This window comes from Somniosus microcephalus, chromosome 16 (assembly GCF_052327205.1).
Source record: "Somniosus microcephalus isolate GS21.2 chromosome 16, FLI_Smic_1.0, whole genome shotgun sequence".
In the NCBI taxonomy this organism is placed as follows: Eukaryota; Metazoa; Chordata; class Chondrichthyes; order Squaliformes; family Somniosidae; genus Somniosus; species Somniosus microcephalus.
In genome coordinates, this window is record NC_141002.1 from 32,583,238 (window position 1) to 32,600,364 (window position 17,127).

The 17,127-nt window shown below is 46.7% G+C and overlaps 1 protein-coding gene across 1 annotated transcript in view; it reads left to right on the top strand.

Annotated features, from left to right (window-relative positions):
- Positions 1–17,127, top strand: part of slc13a1 (solute carrier family 13 member 1) — a 78,649-nt gene that overhangs the window by 50,898 nt on the left and 10,624 nt on the right. The window contains 2 exon segments of the mRNA XM_086009787.1: positions 8,328–8,382; positions 11,079–11,218. Of these exon segments, the coding sequence (XP_085865913.1) occupies positions 8,328–8,382; positions 11,079–11,218 (195 nt within the window).

A 17,127-nucleotide genomic window follows, 5' to 3' on the forward strand; every position in this document is an offset into this window, starting at 1 on the left:
AAGTCACCGCAAGGAAAATACGCAAAGGTACACAAGGTGACCGAACAGGAGTCAGATTCAGACGCTAGCAGTAATGAACTGGCTAGCTTAAGCTGTAATGAACTGGCTAGCTTAAGAGTACTCAACGCTGGTAAGGGTGCAGACCTCCAGACAATTTGGGTCACTCTTCAGATAGAAGGAGTCCAAGTAAAACTGGAATTGGACACTGGATCGGCATTGACGGTCATAAATAAGAAAGATTACGGAAAGTTATTCCAACATATTCCCCTACAGGATACGGGGATTATATTGAAAACATACACGGGGCAAAGAGTGTACCCCATCGGGAAAATAGAGGTTGCAGTGGCCCACAAGGGCGAAGACAGTCAAATAATGGACTTATATGTGATATCTGAAGGAGGTCCTCCACTACTAGGACGGGAGTGGATTAGGAAAATGAATATGGACTGGCATTTCCTACAAACAATAACGAGTGAGAACTCGGTGAAGATAGTCGGCCCAGACTCTGGAACGGATGATGGTAAGCCCAACTCAGGTGCAAAAGACAAAGTTTCAGCACAGAATTCCACTGAGCAACAACAACATAGTTTAACTGTGGATTCTGAGTCTGGCAAGTCTACTGATGTGCCCATTTCTGAGGGACACCGGGCTCGAACTCAACTCCATTTCAAACTACAACAGCAATTAGAACAAATGCTTCGCTGTTTTGAGCAAGAGTTGAATGCAACGAAAGAGTTCTTTGATATAGAGTTGGAGAATCTGGAAAGACAACAGAAGCAGCTGATGGAGAAAATGGAGCAGGAGCACACAAAACGTCTGATGTCAGAGGAGTTAACGGTCAGCCAACTCCTGCATATGCTGAAGGACAGGACTCTGAAATGGGAAAAACTTGAACACGAACTTCAATATTCAAACGAAAGGGGTTCGGAGCTCTCAAAGGTTATTGGAAGAGCTGAGGTGGCAACACAGACTGAGATGACTGCAACAGAGCAGCCCTTGGATGCCAAAAGTACGCTGACTCACGTCAACGTAGAACAACAGACCGCTGAAACAGCTGCTCCGGTAGAGGGATTGCATAGTCCGATCAATCAATCTCCAAAGGAAGTTGAAGTATTAAAATCACAAATGAGGTCACTAGTAAACGACTTGCTGAAAGCCCAGAAAAAGCTGGATGCAGAGGTACACATGAAGAAGTCTCTTCAGGAAAGATGTCTGGATTTGGAACAAGAGCTGGCTAACGTCCAGCTAGGTATGGAGGAAATAGACGACCCTCTCACTGGTCTAGCTCAGGACGACACCGAATATTACGATGTCCTGTCCTGCCCAGCTTGTAACTTCGACTCCCAAAGTGCAGAAATCATGGAGGAGCACCAAAAGTCTACGGAACATCGGGAGAAGCTGGCTCTACGACGGAAACAGGAGGAAGAGAAGGAGGAACTGCGCATGCAGCTGGCAGCTGTGGCAGCTGACAATGGAGCCCAGAGAGTCTCCAAGAAGCAGAAAAGGAAAAGTAAAAACAGAAGATGACCCATCTGAACCATTATCACCTCTACCAGATCACACACGTGGTCCCTCCGAACGGAGCCAATTCAGTTCGGAAGTTCAAACTGTTAAATCCATGGAAGGACTATTGAATGAGTCACTCTAGCAACGTGAACCGACTACACCACAGAGATTGAATCTGTGAACTGTTTTCCGCAGAGACTGAATCTGTGATCTGTTTTTGACATGAAGTTATCTATGTATCTATGTTATTCTGTTATGTAAACCTGAAGTTATATATGTATATATGTTATTACGTTATGTTAAATGGGGAGATGACTGTAAAGCTAGGAAGGGAGGAATGTTGTGTATGTAATATGTGTGCTACTTTGAACCTATGGACAGGACTGCACTACTTGTTGGGCGTAGTGATACGCAGTACCACTCCTGGCCATAGGGGTATAAATAGTACTGTGGGTACTGATCCCCCTCAGTTCCCGCCTGTGGGCATGAAGTAAAGACCTATGTATAGTCCCTACCTCCAACCAGTAAAGACCTGTTTGAGTTATACGTTTAAGTCTTTGTGTTAATTGTTCAATACAATACACATACTTAACACACATGGCAACAGTCCTTCCCCCTCCTCCCCCAGCTCCCTTCCCTGCATCACATCCTTGACCACCCATCACATAGGCACACTATACCACCTCTCATTCTCACTCCTATTACACACTCACCTCTTGCTTGTTGCCCTCACAGCAGCATTCTTCACTCACTCCTTAGCTTTTGTAGAATCTGCAGCTTCTCTCGTGGCTCACTTCACACTCCAGGCACATTCCATTCAACACCTCCCCATTCTGCATGCATTTTGCTGCTTCTCCCTCTCAGCATGTGCACAACAAGCAGAAACCCCACACATGTGCACTGTCCTTATCAGTAGCCACTCACTAACTCTTGTCCTCTCTTTCTGCAGGAGGAAATGATGCAAAACACATCGGAGAAGACTGAGGGAGGAACACCCTGCATTGTGATCCTCTCCGAGCTATAGCAGCAAGCTCTCAAGATCAGTAGCCCCTCGACAGCTGTCTGCATTGGAGATTTTGAGGTTGGGTGCTTATCTGAACAGGGTCTCTGACTATTACTTGTACCATGTCAGAAAAACACACAATCAGCCAGCTTGACAACATCAAGTTGCATGGGGAGTTATCCCTAGTGTCCTGGCCAATATTAAACCCTCAATCAACATAACAAAAACAGATTATCTGATCATTATCACATTGCTGTCTGCGGGACCTTGCTGTACACAAATTGGCTGCCGCATTTCCCACAGTAAAACAGTGGCTACACTCCAAAAGTACTTCATTGGCTGTAAAGCGCTTTGAGAAGTCCGGGGTCGTGAAAGGCGCTATTTAAATGCAAGTTTTTCTTTTTTTCTTTTCATTGTGATGCCTGTTATCTGCTGCTGTGCAACCCTTGTCCCTTTTCTCTATCTTATGGATCTTTTTCAGCAGCAAGAACTTCCAGAGGAAGACACCTCAAAGAAGGACAATCTTTCTGAGGAAGCACCGCCATGCGTTCCATTACTCTCAAGCACCAGCTCAGAGTTTGGCACTCTGGGTGGATTGGAGAGTGCAGGGTTCTGCATGTGGTAACACAACCAGCGCGAGTGAGCAGGAGCAGGTACTGGTGGCAGGGACAGCCCAGGAGATGGCTCGCTGGAGGGCAAAGTCTTCTCCCAGCTCTGCCGAAGAGGAGAGAGATACGGGCTTCAGGGGTCCAGACTTGAAAAGCAGACTGCTTGCCTCGCATAAGCAGTTAAACAAGATATTGAAAGTCTGCCAAGGTGTTTCACCACCATGGCTAAAAGTACGGAGGTGTCTGCTTCCAGCTTGTGTGGTGACATCTCATACGGCATCGCCACTCTGCAGTCTACCTTGGAGTGTGGAGCCAACTCCAGGATACTGCAGTCAGGCTCTCACATCAGGAGTCTGTTAACAGTCTTTGTACCTTTGCTGGAAGCTCAAATGTCTGCCATCCAGACTCTGGGCTCCAGCTTGGAAAGACTGGTGGACCAAATAGTTTCAAGGTGTCACTTATCCCCTGCAGTCTGCTATTCTGCAGATCAGCAGAACTGCTGAGCCGCAGGCCCATGGGAGCAGCAGTGACGCAATGAGATCGGCAGGTGTTGCCCTCTCTTAGGATGTCAGCACACCTGCTCCCTCACCACCCCCTCAATCAGTGCCCTCCACAGTGAGCCAGACTGCTCCAGCAGCAGTCAAGGTGCTTTGTCTATAGCCGGGACCCTCACAGGCTCAACTACTAAGAAGTCACTGGACACAATCATCTGAACATGAGCAACAGCAGCCTTCCACCAGTTTATCCAGGGGAGCACCTCGTAGGAGTAGTCATGCTAATGAGTGACCACTTGGACCACAACATGGTATAAGAAGGTCTTTGTCATATGGTGATCATGCTAACTATTTTATACCTCAGCAATGAAACATCCATCTCTAAATGATAAAAATGCATTGACCTGTATCATGGTCTCCCACATAAAGATTGTCACTGGTTTTGAAATATTACCGCTGCGATCAGAAGGACTGCTTATTCGAGGAAGAACAGGGAGTTCTCTCAGGGGGAAAAATTCATCCCCTTAGTTCCAGTAGATGGCGCTAATGGGGCACTAGACCAGTATTGCCAGGGTGAGGCAAATCCAGTGCCGCATGGCGAATGCAGCCCCCCTCCAATAGCGCCGTCGTTGAGAGGTATTGCCGGGAACGCCAACACCAGGTAGATGGTGACGTCAGTGATTGTGTGATGCTCACTGACCGCCTGATTTGCAAAATTGATTCTCATCACTTACCTCACCGCCTGGAGTTAACACCGACATGCAGCATGCAGTACCAAGAAGCTGGCTCCAGGGATGTTATTTAAAGGATCATCAGTAATCACTTGCAGCTGTCAAGTTAGTGCAGTTTCAGTGTTTTTTTGTTACTTTCACCCACTGTAACAGTTTCATTCAGTCATTTCAAGGTTTTTTTGTATCAGGCGTCTTCCGGCAACTAAAAAGTAGCTACATTTATTCTTCAAAGATTCAAACTGCTTCACTTGGTAACATTAATGGGGGCTGCACTGGCATGCCTCCTCAACCTCCAGGATCCAGGATCTATGGCGGAAGGGGCATAGGCAGCAAGAAATACGGGAACATGTACGCAGAGGGAGGAGGAGGGCCATCAGGGCTCTCAACAGGAGGCCTTAACCTCCGAGGGTATTCCAAGAGCACGTCTCCTACCTTCAATTAAGCAAGGAGCAGTGTATTAGAAGGCTCCGCTTCACGAAGGAGGTGGTCACAGAACTCTGCCACCTCCTGCAACCAGACATCCAGCCTCAGACCAGGTCGACCATGGCTCTCCCAGTGGCAGTCAAGGTCACCATGGCCCTCAATTTCTTCGCCAGTGGCTCCTGCCAGTCTGCAGCAGGAGACATAGCCAACATTTCACAGATCGCCATCCATCACTGAATCCGGGAGGTCACAGAGCCTCTCTACAGCAGGAGAAGGGACTACATTGGCTTCCCAATCACCAGAGAGAAGCAGGATGAGCATGCATGTGGTTTTGTCAGGATAGCGGGATTCCCCATGGTGCAGGATGCCATCGACTGCACCCACATGGTTTTGCAGGCACCGCATAACAATCCTGAAATCTTCCACAACCGCAAAGGCTACCACTCACTTAATGTGAAGTTGGTGTGTGACCACAGACAGCGAATCTTTAATGTCAATGCCCGCTATCCTGGCAGCAGCCACAATGCCTTTATCCTGCGCCAGCACTTCCAGCCACCATATCAAGCTCGAGGGTGGCTGCTTGGAGACCAGGGCTATCCACTCTCCACCTGGCTCATGACTCCCCTCTGCAACCCCAACACTCATGCCCAGCACTTATATAATGAGAGCCATGCTGCCCCCAGGAACATCATCGAGCAGACCATTGGCTTATTGAAGCAACGATTCCACTGCCTTGACCGCTTGGGAGGAGCCCTCCAGTACTCGGCTGAGCAGGTGCCCCATTTCGTGATGGTCTGCTGCATGCTCCGCAACTTGGCTATCATGAGGGCACAGCTCTTGCCAGCAGGGATTGAGGGACCACCTTAGGAGGAGGACAAGGCAGAAGAGGATGAGGAGGAGGATGAGGACGAGGAGGAACAGGAGGGAGGGAGGAGGCAGCGAGACAATTGGCCTTCTGGACGGGTTGTCCGTGACCGGCTCATCAGATTCTGATTCACATGAATGAAACCCCAGATCCCCATAGCTCACAACATCCCCATCATACAGTCCCTGTCTCATGGCATATCACAGTGTCCTCCTGGGCACAAAGGTGAAATGAGAGAGAGCACAAAATATTTCAAAGACCATTAATAAGTTTATCTGTAAACATATCACACATATCACATGAATTCTAATAACTAATGACCCTTGTGCCTGCCATAGTTGAATAGCTGTCATTGTGTGCAAGGTGTGAGATGTTGGTGTGAGTGTTGCTAGGTAGAGATTGTCGGTGGGTGAGTGCTGGGGGTGTGGCGCTTTGGGCAGTGTGTGAAGACTGTGTTACAGATGGTGGTATGTAGTATGTAGTGCTGCCTGAGATGTGCTGCGCTACCTCCCTCCACATGGTGTGGAAGATTTGTGGTGAGGGCCTCCTGCCACTTGCCGGGTAGAGCACCGCCCTCCATCTCTCCATAGCGAAAACCAATGCCTCCAATGTTTCATCGGAGAATCTGCGGGCTCTCTAGCTGGAGCGTGGACCTGCCATGAGCACACCTGGTTCAGTCCTCTGGCTCCTTCTCCTTGTTCTGCTTCTGCTTGCTGAGGCAGCTGCACAGCCGGCAATGCTGAGAATGAGGTGCTGCAGCATCAATGAACCTCCCCTTTAAGTAGTGAAAAAAGCATGTGGCAATCATGAGTTGCGATTAGACTGCACCCTTTTGGTCCACCCTTTAAGTCTAATGCCAATAAATTTGGGTTTTAAGACTTGATTTAGGACTCCAATCATTTTATTGAGCAGTGAGGACGAATTTTTCATGCAGTCTAAAGCATTTGCGTCTGACGCTAATTCTCCAACTTTTCTACTGACACCACCCATTCCTTGGCGATAATGAATTTCTAGCCCTCAGCCAAACATTCCTTCTTCAATCAATAGCACAAAAACAGGATCAACTGGTCCTTCAGCTCATAGCCGTTCATGAGATGCTGCTGCTGCAGAATTTCATTTGCAATTATCTATGTAACAATGTACTTCAAATGTAATTCATTGTGTGAAGTGCTTTGTGACTTTTTGATATGATAAGGTGCTTTATTTTAATTTTAGCTCTGACACTAACTAACAATATTATTTAATGAGCATTTGTAGTTTCTGTCTTGGAAGCAACTGTTGAAATGCCTTTGGATTCTTATGTTCAAATATTTAAGAGATGGTTAGCCTTTAAATGATACACTATAGAAAGAGTACAACATGCCTAATTGGACAGTTTAGTAGTATAGAGAGAAGAAAGGTTGGTGCAGTGTGTATAAGCACCAATGTGCAGTTGCACAGAGGGACGAATTGTGGATTTAGCCCCACAATGCCTATCCTTCTGAGTTGCCCCTCCAGCTGCATTTCTGTAGAGAAGCAGCGAGTGGAAGGCAGACAATATCTCACGTGGGGAGCAGAGATCCAAGGAAGAGATGTCACTGAGCTGTAGTCATACATCAGTGGTAGCTCAGAACAGAATTGATAGACAGCTGGAAGCAGCTGAGCCACCTGCCCGCTATACCATAACAACAAAAACTTGCATTTATATAGCACCTTTAACGTAGTAAAACGTCCCAAGACGCTTCACAGGGCCATCATCCAACATAATTTGACACCAAGCCACATAAGGAGATATTAGGGGAGGTTGATCACAGAGGTAGGTTTTAAGGAGCTTCTTAAAGGAGGAGACAGATGTGGAGAGGCGGAGAGGTTTAGGGAGGGAATTCCAGAGCTTAAGGCCTAGGCAGCTGAAGGTACGGCCGGCAGTGGTGAAGCAATTAAAATTGGGGATGCAAGAGGCCAGAATTGGAGGAGTGTGGAGATCTCGGAGGGTTGGAGGGCTGGACGAGGTTACAGAAATAGGGCAAGGACATGGAGGGATTTGAAAACAAGGATGAGAATTTTTAAAATCGAGGCGTTACCAATTCAATTCAATTCAATTCAATTCAATTTTATTTGTCATATATGCAGCAGACGTGTGTACTGCACAATGAAATGTTGATTTTTACGAGTCCTCCCAACATTGGAATAAATATGCCAGACCGGGAACCAATGTAGGTCAGCGAGCCCAGGGGTGATGGGTGAACTGGACTTGGTGCGAGTTAGGACATGGACAGCAGAGTTTTGGATGAGCCCAAGTTCATGGAGAATGGAAAAGGGGAGGCCGGCCAGGAGAGCATTGGAATAGTCAAGTCAAAGTGAACAAAGGCATGGATGAGGGTTTCAGCAGCAGGTGAGCTGAGGCTAGGTTGGATGTTACGGAGGTGGAATTAGTTGGGTTTGGTGATGGAGAGGATATGGGGTCAGAAGCTCATCTCAGGGTCGAATAGGACGTCAAGGTTGCAAACAATCTGGTTCAGCCTCAGAAAATTGTTGATTATAACTCATATAGTTGTGTTATGGGATGCAGAATCAGATTGTCTTGATTTTTTTCCCACATGAAGGTTATTTTAGAACATGCCATGGAATATTGCTGCTATTGTTAGTTTTTAGGAGCAGAGCTTTTCTGTCAATTAGGAAGTCCTAATACAAATGAAATGTAAATCTTCCTTCTGCAAGTACAAAGGCTTTGCCACAGATTCCACTGAAACCCTCCTGTTAGGACTCATTTTTTTATCTTGCCTGCTGAGAAGCCTGCTTCAGCTATAAAAAAGAGTTGAGTTGTTATTTCAGATATTTCACTTTATTTATAAGTTTTAACTACGATCTGAACAGGTTAGCATCAATCCCAATAACTGTTTCTCACTCTCAAAATTCAGGCTGCGATCTGGCCCATTGAAAGAGAACACCACAGGCCATCATGAGTTTTATGATGTACTGTGCATTAAGGTTACTTATTGATTTGTTGTAAAGGGTCACAATCCCAATATTCCATCTTGCATTTGGCAAAATCCCAAAGCTAAGGGCCCGTATTTTCCGATCGCAGGCCTTCCTGGGGCGGAGGCCTGCGATCTGGAAAAATCTATGCCCTTACCTGAGGGCTCCCGGGAAGCACACGCTTCCAAACCTGGGCCTCTCCAAACTTGAAGTGCGCAGGGCCCACGTATCCCAGAGGCACAGGTAGTTCGCAACGTCCCTGGGATCACGTGGGCCATGGGGAGCCAATCACAGAAGGGAATCTCCCTTCATACATTTGACAGGAAGACCTGTCAAATATATGAATGGAGATCACCCCCAAAACATAGTAAAACTTCAAATAAATTTTTAAAAAATCACATTTTTAAAATGACTTGAAATTACAATAAATTAAGTATTTTAAACAAAAATTTAATTTTTGAAAAAAAAATTAAAGTTTTTTACGAGGCTAAAAATAAACTTACCTTTTTTAAAAGTATTTTTAAATGATAAATCAGTGAATTTTTAAAAGCTTTTTTCAACTCTTATCCTGGCCTTACGCCTGCTTTTACCAGGTGTAAAAATTGTAAGGGTTTTCTGCGGGCGGAGGGTCTCCAAAAAGCGGAACTATCCGCCCCCATGGAATAAAGTAGAATTGTGGGCTTCTGGACAATGTTCCGTTGCAATAGTTGGCCTCCAGTTCAATCGCCCAGAAACATGCATCTTGATACAATAGCACAATAGTTGGCCATTCAGTCCCCAGTGCTCAATCAAACACATTTTAGCCTAAGAGTATTTCAATATAATAACAATTCTTTTATAGAAATGCTGCAGTTGAATTCTGCAGGATTCAATGTATAACAACTACTTGTGCAGTGTCCGAGAGTAATGATCAACAGGAGCACTTCAGTTAACAGGGACTTCAGTTATGTGGAGAGATGAGAGAAGCTGGAGTTGTTCTCGTTAGAGCGGAGAAGGTTTGATTGAGGAGTTCAAAATTCTGAAGAGTGTTGATAGAGCAGAGAGGGAGAAACACTTTCCACTGGTAGGAGGGTCGATAACCAGAGGAGACAGATTTAAGATAATTGGCAAAAGAACCAGGGGGGAGATGAGGAGAAATTCTTTTACACAACGAGCTGTTATAATCTGGAATGCAATGCCTTAAAGGATGGTAGAAGCAGATAGAATAGTAACTTTCAAAAGAGAATTAGATATATATTTGATATAGATTTACAGGGCTATGGGGAAAGAGCAGGGGAGTGGGATTAATTGCATAGCTCTTTCAAAGTGCTGGCACAGGCACAATAGGTTGAATGGTCTCCTTCTGTGCTGTAAGATTCTATGAACTGGGACCTTCTAAAAAATGCTGCTATATAATTACATAATGTGTTATCAATTGTGACCTTATTAGCGAGAAGGCATTTTGAGACCCTATAAGGAAGACTAAACAGATTTTTAAGATGTTGAATACTACAAGTTCCTTATGAGTTGCCAATGCTGACAGTTGGAAAAGTCTAATCATTGTGGGGGGAGGCAAGGTAGAGAAAGGGAGAAGTGAGAACATTGTTATATTTTATCTATTTGCATCATTATGGGAATTCAGAATTGCTGAGTAACAAGGGTGAATGTAAGTTGAAAATCTTAGGAACTGAGGCAGGTACCTTGCTCTAACTGTAACTCCCTTCACATTCCTTTCATTCACAAAGGTCATCTATCTGAATGATGACAATTACATTGTGTCTTTTTATTTCCTGGTAAATATTTTATTGATGAATTTATTCATGAATTTTATTCTCATTAGAAAGCCTATCTGTTTATGTTGGAGGTTCTTGCTTTTTAACAATGTTTCTGAGGGTGTGTTATTTACTAATACACGACTAAGGCATGTGGCTTGTTACAAGTCCAATGCCTTTGTTGCACTGGGTAGGGTACTAGGAAGGTACGAGAACAACATAATGCTGACTTTCACATTTTCTACTCCCCTCCCACACAAAGTGGTGAGCACTTAGCTTTCACTCAGCACCTCCCACGGGTGTAACTCATATTGAGCACTCTGCAAACTAGCCTGTTGCAACATACTGTGCCAATAGTCTTTGCTTCTGTCTCAAAGTATTCTTTCAGCTTTTTTCTTATTCAAGTAACAGCACCCATTCCTAGACTAAGAGTGGGAGCCCCAAAGAACACTGTTAAACCAGAAGAAGGAACTTCTGACACACTTTATACACAAGTCATGGGCGATTGGTGTAATCTGGTCAAAATCAAAATCCATTTTCCGAGAGAGTTAATGAGACAGGTGATCGAAATCTATTGAGATCTGTTGCATGTGAATGTTAAGCAGTTGGAAGGGGGCAGGGCGGTATGTGTACAAAATAAAAGAAAAAATCTGCTTTTTTAAAAAAGGTAGTTTGACACTTAAATTTACCCTATTTGTTTGCAATGTGTGTGTTAGCCAGGATACCAAGGTTTCCTCATGTCTTTTGCTACCTACCTTTGATCCTCTTACAGAGGAGAAGGAGTACACTTCACTTATTACTTGGAAAAAGGTCCAGTCATGCATGATTTGGGAAATATCATTACTTGTTGGTGGCGGCTTTGCCCTGGCAAAGGGTTCGAAGGTAATACGGTCTGTACTACATGTATGTTTTCTTCTATAAAAGAACAAGAGCAAAGCTCGAATGAGTAATGAACTTTATCTGAAGCCCTTAATTAGATGTTAGTGCTGAAATTGTTTTCTGTGATGTGCTGTTATTTCAAGAGATATTTTAACTTATTTGCAAATCTTGATACATAGGGGGCGATTTTCCCATTGGCGGCGGGTTGGAGGTGGGTTTTGGTTTGGGCGGGTTCCAAACCTGCCTCCACTGTCAGGTGGGAAAAAATTGTGATTTTTCCCTAATTGGCCAGTTAATTTCAGAGGTGTAGGTTCCCCTGGGCCAATTAGTCTTTTGGGACTGAAATTCACTTCTGCTGACATCACTTATCCAGCTTCATTTAAGGGCTGCTTGCTGCCTTGGCTCATTCCACTGGTTTTTGGTCGATGGTGCACCACCTCCAAACTTTCGCCACATAGAAGAATGGCCAGCTCCATGGCAAAGGCCTCCCTGAGGTTCACGGATGAGGCGCTGGGTATCCTGGTTGAGGGGGCGAGAGCTAGCAGGGAGGTGCTCTTCCCCTCATCTGGGAGGAAGAGGCCTCCCAAAGAAACCAAGGCTGTGTGGGTCTAGCTGGCAAGGGATATAACCTCCAGATTTGTGTGCAGCAGAACATGGCTGCAGTGCCGTAAGTTCAGGCAAAGTGAGTATACCATCAGCTTGACCCTCCTTCTACTCCCCTTCTCCTCTCATTACCAGCACTCTGCATTGTCAACCTCCTCCTCCACATCCCACTTTACCCTTACAACCCTTGCACCCTTCACCACCCCTCTCACTCTATGAAAAGAATCACTTCACTATTCGACTATGCTGCCCTCACACTCCCTTTCAATGTTATGTAATGACAACGACTAACAACGCACAGGGAGGGGCCTTGGACATGGTACCTCACTCCATCTTTGTCTCCTTCTAAGCATCTATGCTCTGGACTCTCTACACTCACTCCATCATTCTCAGTCCAACTCCACTTGTCTCCCTCACTGCAGGAAAAGAGAGCCCACAATAGAAGGGAAAGGGCGAAGACAGGAGGAGGGCCACCTTCCCTAGCCCTTCTCACCCAGGCTGAAGAGGCGGCCCTGGACATCGCCGGCGCAGAGGTGGAGGTGGAAGTGGGGGATGGACAGACGGGTGATGCAGAGCTAGCTGGTGACAGAATAGTTTTGCCTCTCTCTCATTTACACTGCTTGAGTGACTGAAATGGCTGCTGGTGTACATTATTAGAATGCCACTTGAGCATCTGCACTATTGCATGTGTATGCCACACTTCCGTCAAATGCCTTTACTCCCCCACAGGACCATCGACAGTGCCCCCCACCACCCCCCCCCCGCACTGTCGACGAGGAAGAGGCTGAGCAGCAAGACTCCTCAGGGGAACCTGCACACAGCGTCAGCAGATGTAAGTGCACCCAGCACCAGCGCAGACACACACACCTCGGTGGGACTTACAGGACATAGAGTAGTGTTGTCACTGTGTGTATCACAGCTCACAGGTGAGCATCAGCAGGTGGTGGAGACAGGGACAGCAGTGGAGAGTCCTTGTCAGAGGTCGCAGGACTCTCCTAGCTTTGCTCTGCTGCATGTGGACCCTGTGCCTCTGGGTCCATCCAGAAGGAGAGCGGTGCTGGAACTCCAGGAGCAGGTGCAGGAGACTCTGACAGGTTTTGTCTCCAGGGTCACTGCGAGTGTGGAGAGGATGGAGGAGTCCAACTCTAACATGAGCAGTGCCTTTGTGGAGGCAATGGCGTATGAACACACCACCACGGAAAGGATGGCAACCTCCGTGGAAAGGATGGCTACCTCCGTGGAAACGATGGCCACCTCTCTGGAAAGGGTGTCTACCTCTCTGGAAAGGGTGTCTATGGTAGAGGATGACTACGGCCATGGAGGACCTAAGTTGCCAGAGTCTGGAAAACATGGTGAATGTTCAGAATAGACTGACATCTCCGGAGGAGCGATGGGCCGCTATTGAGCAGAGAAACCAGAGCTTCATAGAAGTCCTTTTGAGTAGGACTGCCAGTGCAGATACAGATCCCCATGGCCCCCCTGATGTGCAGCAAGGTGCTCTCAAGCCACTTGCAAGCGCTGAAGTGGACCTGACCCATGAGAGGGAAGTTGGTGGCAGAGAACAAGGAAGTGGGGGCTCCTCTCCAAGCGCTCACACTTCCTTGCCACTGCAGAGCCCGCGGTCAGAGCCCCGTCGGAGTCCACACCCAACTGAGATAGACGTTTCAACTCCTGCACTGCCGCAGGATGAGCAGACGCTTGGTGAGTCCTCACAGGCTCGTAAACCCAGAGGATGCCCACCAAAGGTGTTGAAGCAGGAGCATCAGGAAAGTGAGTAAGGGGCCTCCACTTCTGCTGAAGCCACAGGGGGAGCACCACGTAGGAGCATGCATAAGAGAAAAATAAAGCACCGTTAGTCACAGGGGTAGGCACTTCAATTCAATTTTATTTTTATTTGCCATATGTACTAGTACAATGGAATGCTTACTCCCCGTAGGGACACGTCAGCTATTTTTACAGTGCCGTGTTCAGAAAGTCAATTCTTTGGCATCCAGTGGCAGTGGGAGCACGATGTCCCTCAGCCGCTCCGTCTCCTCGTCCCTGCGGCCTCCTCCTCACTGTTGCCGGCTCGGCTCCATGTGTGGTGGCCTGCTTCTCCCGCTCACCCTCTGGCCACCATTCCTGGCTCCCCTCCTTCCAGTCAGACTGCGAGTTGTCGTGGCTGCTGCTGCGTCCCAATGTGCTGCGCTGCCTCCGCCCGACTCGCCGAACACATCCTCCGGTCGCCGAGGCCTCCACCTCACCGTCACCGGCTCCACGGTCCAACGGCCCGGGCCTGCTTCTCCCGCTTCCGGTCCGGCCTCTGGCCGCCATGCTCGGCTCCCCTCCTCCCAGGAATGCCTTCCCACTGAGGAGCAGCCGGCCAACGTGCCCTAACGGGTCGACGTGGCTGCTGCTGCATCCCGATGCGCTGCGCTGCTTCCGCCCGACTCGCCGAACACCTCGTTGTGAGAGCGGGCCGCCCGAAGCAGGGAGAGCGCGCTAGCGCCGGACCGTCTCGGGCGCCATCTTGACCATTTTTTCTGTTTATTGATGAAAGGCCATCCCTGTGTGAATGTATTAAAATGAGGTGATGGCAAACTGTTTGCGTGATGGCATCTGTTATTTCGGCTTAGGCAGCTCCACATTGCGGGCTCCGCGACACTTGCGTGGTCAGGTTGGTGGTCAGAGTGAAAGGAAGCCAAAGAGTCATGTCCATTGTCTATCATGTGTTAAGAAGGAGCCAAGCACATGTGCCACAATGGGCAACCTAAGCAAATCTGGCCAGGATGAGTGCATCCCTTGCATCACGGGCAGCCATGTGCTCGCGTGCTGATGCTGCTGCTGGTAGATGCACCGCCGCTCGGTCCTCCTACTCCTCCTCCTCCTACTCCTCCTCCTCATCCTAGGAGGCTATGAACTGAGACACTTTCACGTCAGGAAGCTGCAAGCCACGATGCTGAGCCATGTTGTGCAGTACACAGCAGACCACGACCATTCTGGAGACCCTGGCTGCTGAATACTGCAGGGCTCCACCTGACCTGTCAAGGCATCAGAATTGCATCTTCAGCAAGCCAATGGTTTGTTTGATGATGGACCTGATCGAAATGTGGTTGGCGTTGTAGCGCTCCTCAGCCTCGTTAGCTGGCCTCCTGATCCCTGGAAGGAGCCTGAGGCAAAAAAGTTGAGTGTGGTGGTGACTTTGACAGCCACTGGTGGGTTGGAGGTGGGTTCCGAACCCGCACTTACTTTTTGCGATTTTTCCCAACTGTCCCGCCTCCAAACCCGCCTCCTTGGAGCTGGGCAAATTGCAATCATAGTAAATGGTAGATGTGGCAGCAGAAAGTAATGGTGGTTGATATTCACTGGGGTATTAAACAGTATTTGTAATGCCATTTCTGCAGGATGAGCAAACAATAATCTGCAATCATGCATAAATTCCTAAATTTTCACCTTCATGCCATTGGAATCAATGGAACGAAAATCCAATGGATTCTGTAACAGGCGGGCGATCTGCTCTGTCAGGATATCGCACATTTGATGAAGGTGAAAATGTACCTTTCTGTCGCTAGTACATATTGGCCTGGAATTTGTGGTTGTAATGACGGCGAAACTGTCAGCATTCGCCGTCATTACTCTGTAAAACCGACAGACACTTCTGATGTCCGCACAGGCACAGTTAAATGTGGAAATCCAGAGGTTGCTGTCAGTGATACCCTGCTCCTCCACAGGTAACGCTGTTGCAGTCTTCGCAGATGGAAATTAATTGGAAATCACTGATTTGATGTGAACGTCAACTTTTTACGTGCTATTCTTGCTTTAAAAACCTTTGAAAAAGTTAAGCCTTGCTGAATGAGATGTAACTGAGTTTTTAACGGTGTACTAAGTCATAATTACTTTTGAACCTCTCTGGCCCAGAAAATGTTTATATTGCGGAGTGTCATAAGTTCCATTCCATGATAAAAATTCCATAGATTTTTAAAATAATAAAAATTAATTTTAATTTTATTTTTTATAGTTGGTTTGATATTTCAGCTTCTACCTTAATTCCATGTGTATGTCCCAATCTTCATTTTGCTTTCTGTAAAATTATTAAAAAATGAATGATAAAACCTGCTTTTTACTTCCTGCTTTGCTGTCTGTGAGAATTCTTCAACGTGACTGGCTGCTCAGCTTGCTTGATGACATCACTGTCGCCGGACGCCATAGATCCCCTGTGGATGGCGCCAGATGGAAAGTCATGTTGGAAAAGTGGAAATTAATGCCACAGAGCCTGCGGTGAGCGCCGTCACTTCGCCGCAGAATCCGGGCCATGATAAGTGAATAATCACACCACATGCTTGACAGAAGTACCACAAGGCTCCTTTGTTGCATATTGCATTGTTATTCTAGCTTGGCTTGGTGGTAGCACATTTCCCTTAGAGTCCAAAGTTTATGGGTTCAAGTCCTGCTCATAGGACTTGGCTGACTTCAGTGCAGTACTGAGGGAGGTGCGATTTTTTTTGGATGAGATGTTAAACAGAGGCCCCATTTTTCGAATTAGGTGGATGTAAAAGATCCTATGAATTTATTCCAGGAAGAGTGACGGAGTTCTCCCAGTGTCCTGGCCAACATTTGTCCCTTAACCAACATCACCAAAACAAATTAACTGGTCATTTATCTCATTATTGTTAGTGGGACCATGCTCTGAGCAAATTACCTGCTGCGTTTGCCTACATAACAGTAGTGACTACACTGCAAAAGTAATTCATTGGCTGAGACATCTTGAGGATGTAAAAGGCACCATATAAATACAAGTACATTCTGTATTCACTGACTACTACATTTATAGTAACTAGAGAACAACAGATGGCTGATAGGAACAGAAGTAGGCCATTCAACCCCTCGAGCCTGTTCCGCCATTCAGTGAGATCATGGCTGATCTGCAACCTAACTCCATGTATCCGCATTTGGCCCATATCCCTTAATACCTTTGGTTAACAGAAAGCTATCAATCTCCGATTTAAAATTAACAATTGATCTAGCGTCAATTGCTGTTTCCAGAAGAGAGTTCCAAACTTCTACTACCCTTTGTGTGTAGAAGTGTTTCCTAATTTCACTCCTGAAAGGTCTGGCTCTAATTTTTAGACTATGCCCCCCTAGTTCTAGAATCCCCAACCAGCAAAAATAGTGTCTCTCTATCCACCCTATCTGTTCCCCTTAATATCTTGAAAACTTCAATCGGATCACCCCTTAACCTTCTAAATTCTAGGGAATACAACCCTAATTTGTGTAATCTCTCCTCGTAACTTAACCCTTGAATTCCAGGTATCATTCTGGTAAACCTACGC